General features: G+C 41.8%; 1 protein-coding gene across 1 annotated transcript in view; it reads right to left on the bottom strand.

Annotated features, from left to right (window-relative positions):
• Positions 1 to 5,189: 5,189 nt before the first annotated feature.
• Ttc8 (tetratricopeptide repeat domain 8) overlaps positions 5,190 to 7,481 on the bottom strand; it is a 57,394-nt gene continuing 55,102 nt past the window's right edge. Inside the window, exon 14 of the mRNA XM_051150356.1 lies at positions 5,190 to 5,579. Coding sequence (XP_051006313.1) covers positions 5,463 to 5,579 — 117 coding nt within the window. The 3' untranslated portion in view covers positions 5,190 to 5,462. The remainder of the gene's footprint in view (positions 5,580 to 7,481) is intronic.

Raw genomic sequence — 7,481 nt, 5'->3', positions numbered from 1 at the left:
CAATTGTCCCTGTATTAAAGCAGAGAAAATATTTTAATTTTGAGTGGTATTCACATAGCGACCTTCAAAATCTCCAGATAAACTCCTAATTTCAAAAGGAGGAAAATTATTCTCTCTACCATCTATACACCTACTCAAGGTACACACACACACACACACACACACACACACACACACACACACTCCACACAGCCTAAGAGGTGTCATCTGCCTGGCACCATGTGGGCAGCAATGGGTGTGGGAGCCAAGCCAGCGTAGAAAGTGTCTCCAAACACTTACTCATCCTCCCACCACCTTCCAAAAACATTGTGTTGAGTTTACAGCTTTGAAAATGTAATTAACACTTTTACTTATGGGAGAGTGGATCCTGAAGGGTTTTAGCAATACTAGAAACAGCCTCAAATCTCAATGAACCATGGCCTTACTCAACAGTATCCCAGGCTTAGCCACACTCTTCTGGACTCCCAGGAGCCTAGAGAGCAATGCAGGCTTAGGTCAACCTTTCTTTGTTGTTATCCTCACGCCCACCCCACTCCAAGACTTAAATACAATACTAAACAGGCATGGTGAAAGCTTGGAAAAGCTATTTGAAGAATTATGGTCTGTCTTAGTTTGGGTTCTATTGCTGTGATAAAGACACCATGACCAAAAGCAAATTGAGGAGGAAAAGGTTCAGTTCAGCTTACAGTTCCACATCACAGTCCATCACGGAAGGAAAGCAGGGCAGAAGCTCAAGGGAGGAACCTGGAGACAGGAACTGAAGTACTAACCATGGAGGAATGTTGCTTACTGGCTTGTTCCTCCTGGCCCATCTGCCCAGGGGTGACACCACAAACAGTGGGCAGGCCCTCCGACATCAATCATTACTGAAGAAAATGGCTACAGATTTGCCTTCAGGCAATCTGATGGAGCCTTTTTCTCAACTGAGGTCTCTTTCCCAATAACCTATACCTTGTATCAAGTTGAACCAAACCAAACAAAACCAACCAACCAAAACTACCAGAACAGGTTCTACAACTTTCTGCTATGCCAACTTGATCCTGGAGCTCTAGATTTGTCAAGAGTTGTGTCTTTACAAGGCATGGCTTGCACTTAGAAGTGTCATGACAGAATCTATCTTGTTAGCAGATCTCCTTCCTGTAAGCCTGTCACAACAGCTAGGGTCTTATGTGGAAACATTAAAATCTTTTACTTGAAAGGAAAAAACAAAACTATCACAATTAGACAGTGGGTTGGCATAGTCATTAGGGAAAGAAAAAGACTGGAAAAATTTTGGTAAGGGAACCAAAGGTGCTGCTGGGTACTGGCTGGGTAGGAATCTGGGCCTTGGTTTTTAAGCAAAAGCTGATTCCCATGTGAGAGAACCAGCTGCAAGGTGCAACAAAGCCAACAAGACAGACAAAAGCCAGGATTGCACAAAGTATAATTTATTGGACACTTGGGTTAAAAAAAAAAAGGTGATGGTGGTGGCAGCACACACCTTTAATCCCACCACACAGGAGGCAGAGACAGGAGGGTCTCTGTGAGTTCAAGGCCAGCTTGGTCTAGAGAGCGAGTTCCAGGACAGCCAGGGCTACACAGAGAAACCCCGTCTCAAAAAAATAAAAAAATAAAAAATAAAAAAAAGATTGTTATGAGTAGCAAGACAGGTGAATTCTCACAAACTGGATCAGAAAAGGGGGCGGGGAGACAGAATGACCAGCCTCAGATTTCATCCAAGCCAGATGGAGCTGATTTATCTCCTGTGCATATTCCTGGTGCTGATGGATCTAGAATCTTAGTCATAAAACTCTGCAGACCACTCTATTTATAGATGCTGGGGAGCTTTGTGGGGGAAAATTAGGCATGGTCATGGTCCTTATGACTCAAGATGGCTACAGTCAGGTCAAGTTGAAGCTTCATACCTGTGCAAAGGCAGAGGCAGACAGGCAAGCCAGTGGGGCAGGGGGAGATCAGAACTTGTTTCTTCTGCTTACAACGGAAACATACGGACACCACTGGGAAAAATACCAGCTAAAATATTGGTTCCTATTCCAGAACAGCTGCTGTGTATGACGATGTGAGAAGTATGTTTTATGTTAAAACAAATACAGATTTTCTTTTGGGTTAATTGCAAGATTCACATGGCTATTTTAAATAGAAAAAGCAGAAGGCTCTAGCTTCAAATTTCGTGCATATAGTGGAGTCGTTGGATGGTGACTTGGATGCCTCGGATCTTTCCAGGTGTCCTCACCTGCTCCTACTCGTGAAGGTTACTGGAGACCTGAGAGAGATGCTTTCTAATGAGCTTCAAGGACATAACACTAGGAAGCCTTGTCACAACCATAGTACTTAGACTATGACTTCCTTGCACTCAAAAACCTTGAGGGTGTTCCTCCTCTTGGAATTCTGTCAGGGACTATCAGATCAAAGGTTAGGCGGGTCAGAATGAGGGGTTGAGCAGCATAGTCTATTTCTATGGCAGCCCATCAGCATCCTGTACTTCCTTTGCAAACTGATGCACACGCTTAAGTCAGTCCCTTCCAAGTAATGTGTCTAAGGCATGGTCAGGGTCAGTATTATTGGATAAGATGGCTTCCAAGCACAGGTCTCCCCTTCCCTGGCTAGTTTAATAAGCCCAGCTTCAACTTGGGAACCATATAGATAACTAATAGCTTTGTGAAATTATATATACAGGTGCATAATACATATTAATCACTATTATGATGATCTCTCTACAAATATCTTACAAAGGTCCAAAAGATGGACTGGAGTCCTTAGTTTAAAGCCTTCTTTTAGGAACACTCTTTCATTGCTGGTAGGAATGCAAACTAGTACAACCACTTTGGAAATCTATCTGGTGCTATCTCAGAAAACTGGGAATAGGGCTTCCTCAAGACCCAGCTATTCCACTCCTTGGAATATACCCAGAAGATGCACCAGCACACAACAAGGACATATGTTCAACCATGTTCATAGCAGCCTTATTCATAATAGCCAGAACATGGAAACAGCCTAAGTGTCCCTCAGTAGAAGAAATGGAAAAAGAAATTGTGGTACATTTAACTATGGAATACTTCTCCAGCTATAAAAACAAGGAATTCCTGAAATCTGTGGACAAATGGATTGAACTAGATATGACCATGAGTGAGTTAACCCAGAAGAAAGAGTCAAATGGTATATACTCACTTATATCTGCATACTAGCCCAAGGGGCATGTCCCATGAAAGTCTTCACTTACCAGAAAAGTGGGATAGATGTGAGGACATCCTTTTGGGACTCTAGACGAGAGAAGTATGGGAGAATAGGGAAATAGAAGGATCCAGAGGGTCCTAGAAACCCACAAGAAGAACATTATGATAGGCAGATCTGGGCCCAGGGGTTCTGTACAAACTGGCACCAACCAAGGACAGTATGTGCAGTAAACATTGAACCCCTACCCAGATCTAGTCAAGGGACAGGTCATTCTCTACAGATGAGTGGAGAGTGGGGACTGACTTTCACATGAACTCTGGTGCCCCATATTTGACCACGTCCCCTGGATGGGGAGGCCCGGTGGCACTCAGGGGAAGGATAACAGGCTACCAAGAAGAGACTTTTATACAGGGGGAGGAGGAATAGGGTGAAAGCAGGAGGGAGGGAAGAATGGGAGGATACAAGGGATGGGATAACAATTGAGATGTAATATGAATGAATTAATAAATAAATAAAAATTTTAAAATGAAGCCCTCTTTTAAGGAACCTGAGGCACGTGCTGGGCTGTATAGGAATCGTCTCATTGCAGTTGTATTGATAGGTAGTCTCTTTAACAGCTATAGGGACACTTAGGCTATGTCTACTTCTTCCTGAAGGGGCTTCAGCGGTGTCTTTTAAGAGATTCAGAGGTGAAAGTGGTTTTAGACACCATTTAGCAAAGTGGTTCTCAACTCCAACACCTGTCAGAATGGTCACAGCTCTACACATTACTTTGAATATTGTAATAACCACAATTGGGGAGAAAAGGGCAACTTGGGGTAGTATTTCCTCTTTCCACAATTCTGAATGAGATATAAAAGCATCGCACAACTAGTCAACCCACTTGTGTAGACAGACAACAATCTTGTTGAAGAAACTATTTGTTGCAAGCTGTAATTAATGAGGTGCCAGCTGTGAGAGGCAATGCTCCCTGCATCAGCTACAACTATCCAAGCAAAGTTCTTATGCTTTTAGGCAGATGGGAGAGAAAAAAGGGTGTAACAAAGGAGAACTGTGGTAAGAATGATCTGATCAGTAACATATGCTATGTGGGTAAAATTATATTATCTGACATATAGATTCATTTTCACACTCTTCTTAGAAAACTTGATTTAAAATTTATATCCAACTTTGAGTTCTTCCATTTGGTTTAATTGTTTTACATTTACAGCCTCTATCTCTGTCTCTGTCTCCGTCTGTCTGTCTTTGTCTGTCTGTCTGTCTGTCTGCCTGCCTGCCTGTCTGCCCTCTCTCTCTCTCTCTCTCTCTCTCTCTCTCTCTCTCTCTCTCTCTCTCTCTCTCTCTCTCTCTCTCTCTCTCTCTCTCTCTCTCTCTCTCTCTCTCTCTCTCTCGTGTGTGTGTGTGTTTCATGAAAAAAAAATTCACGAAAAGTGAAAAAGTTTTTTACATACTGGTTTATTTTAAAGTACAATGTATAATTATAAAATTTCTGATAAAAATGTTTTAAAATACAAATTTTAAAGTTTTAATTAAAACACTCGTAATAAACACATACATTATTGCCATAAAAATAAAAATCTTAAAGTAGACTTCCAACCTTCTAAGTTTTTACAATAGCTAATGCTTAAAGATTTTTTAAATACACATTTGTAAAAATTGAAGTTTATTAAAACCTCTTTCATACAACTTTATACAAATATCTACCATACAATGTGAGAAGAGGTTTCATCATCTTTTTAGAAATGCTTAAACCAGCTGGGCAGTAGTACCTGTCTGTAACCCCAGCACTCAGGAAGCTGAAGTGAGGTTATAAGTTCAAGGCCAACTTAGACTACTATAGTAAGAGGCCCTGTCTTAGTTACACACACACACACACACACACCTAATTGAGTTGGTCTCAGAAAAACAAAATTGTGGCTTTTAGATTTTATTTAAATACCTAAGATCATACACAAATAGATGACCTAAAGTGGCTATGAACCTGGCTAGGGGACAAAGGGAGCTAATGAGAAGAAGAGAGTATGGTGGAAGTGCACCCAAGACACTTGTTTGAAAATGTCTGTACCTAACAATAATTTTTTTTAATTGATAAAGCAAAACTAGGAATTGCTTAAATCCTGTTTTTACAATATTACCGTATAAAACAACAAAGCTATAATAGGTTCTAGTTTATAGTCTTGTATGATACCTTAAGAGGTCTGTATCACACTACGGATACAAATGTGCATGGTACATTTTCTCTCCTGTGCACTGACCCTTCGTGCAGACACATTTGGTCTAAGGACTGATCAGAGCATAGCAAAGTGTAGCTTCAACTGCTTAATTAGATGCTGTGTGTCCACGTGCTCGGGAAACGCCGCTTCAGACTTCTGAGCAGCAACATAGCTTCTCTGAAGATCTCCAATCTGTGAGAAATACCAGATCACGAACCAGAATAAGATCTACAGGCTGAAAATCTGTGAGGAGTTCTTAAAGATAAACTACAGTTTAAAATTACCCCACCTAAATAAGAAATGAGGAAAACAAAACTATATAAGTAATGTATGTTGCATTACTGTTGTGTACTTATAAATCAAAAGCCTGTGTTTTCTCTTCCTGTCACTATACAGTACTGTAAGTTTAAGAGAGGATTTGCATGGCTAAAGACCCTGCTTGATGTAAGAAGAATAAATACAACATCCCACAAAGACATTTTGATTAGCATAGCATCTTTTAGGCAAGGATATCAATAATGTTCAATGAACTCTGTTTATGTCCAGTCCCAAAGAAAAATAATCTACCTTCAATCATGTATGCACTTCTCAAAAGACAGAAAATGTTTGGTGTGCACGCACACTCACGCGCGCGCGCACACACACACACACACACACACACACACACACACACACACACACAAATCTAGATGACTCAGCTCTGATGGATTTTTAATAACATATTTTTGCATTTTAGATTGAAATGGTTTCCTTTGAAAATCATAACACTTCCAACATTATTATTATTTTATAGTATTTTGCTGAACTACCTTATAAGAATTCTTTGAGCTAAGAATCATTAAAGTGCACTGATCTTTCTGTAAGAAAGTATCTGTGCAGTTAAACTAAGTGGCAGCGTGGTGCAGTGGGAGATGAAAGGGCATCACAGGAGCCGGGATTCAGTATGGAATCCTGTACTGCCATGTTGCTCTAGGGTGTGCCTTGGTTGTTTTTTTCAAATTTATTTTCTATTATTTTTAATTATGTTTAGGTATAAGTCTGTGTGGCTACGTGTACATGAGTGCAGGTGCAGCCGAAGCCAGAGGTGCAGAATCTCCTGGAGCTGGAGCTATAGGCAATTTTGAGCCACCTGATATGGATGCTGGGAACCGAATCCCGACCTTTGGAAGAACAGCGAAGTACTCTTAGCCTCTGAGCCTTCCCTGAAGACCCCTGCCATCTAAGGCTGGTTCTTGCTGATCTAGTTTTGAACTAATGACCCTCCTTCCTTAGCCCCTGGTGTTTAGGGTTTCACAGACTTGAGCCTCCACTCCCAGCTTCTACAGACACCTCGTAACCTTGCTGTGTGCAAACATCGGCCAGGCGGCGGTGGCGCACGCATTTAATGCCAACACTCAGGAGGCAGAGGCAGGTGGATCGCTGAGTTCGAGGCCCGCCTGGTCTACAGAGCGAATCCAGGATAGTCAAGGCTACACACAGAGAAAGCCTATCTAAGGGGGGTGGGGAGGGAAGGGTGCAAGCATCATGAGGCAGACGCTTCTCTCTGCTTCACTCACTGCTACATCTTATACGCTGACCACAGGGCCTAGTATGCAGAGATGGGGTTCTGGAAGGATTTCAGGAAGATAGATAAAGTACCTCCAACAGGACCTGGTACTTAGCAACCTTCCCCAGACATTTGTAGATAGTTTTGTGTTCATGCTATAAAAATACCACATTGATGTCTTTAAGTCAATAAAAACCTGTACTTGTATAACAAACATTTTGAACTGTTTTCTAATCCTCAGTACAGACCTGCCTTTCATGGTGAAAGCGCAGATACCCTGGCTTGTTTGTTTACGTCTTATAAAAAACAGCTCACTTGCCAGGCATGGTGGCACATGCCTTTAATCCCAGAACTCAAGAGGCAAAGGCAGGAGGATCTCTGTGAGTTTGAGGCCAGCCTGGTCTACAGAGTGAGTTCCAGGACAGCCAGGGCTACACAGAGAAACCTTGTTTCAAAACCAAAACCAGCTCACTATTTCTGCTGGTTCCTGGATGTGACCTGATTGGCAGAGAACACTAATAGTTATCTTCCCTCATATTGCTTGTGAC

This window comes from Acomys russatus, chromosome 1 (assembly GCF_903995435.1).
Source record: "Acomys russatus chromosome 1, mAcoRus1.1, whole genome shotgun sequence".
NCBI lineage: Eukaryota > Metazoa > Chordata > Mammalia > Rodentia > Muridae > Acomys > Acomys russatus.
Note: the sequence above shows the minus strand (reverse complement) of the source record. Positions and strands in the feature narration are given on the sequence as shown.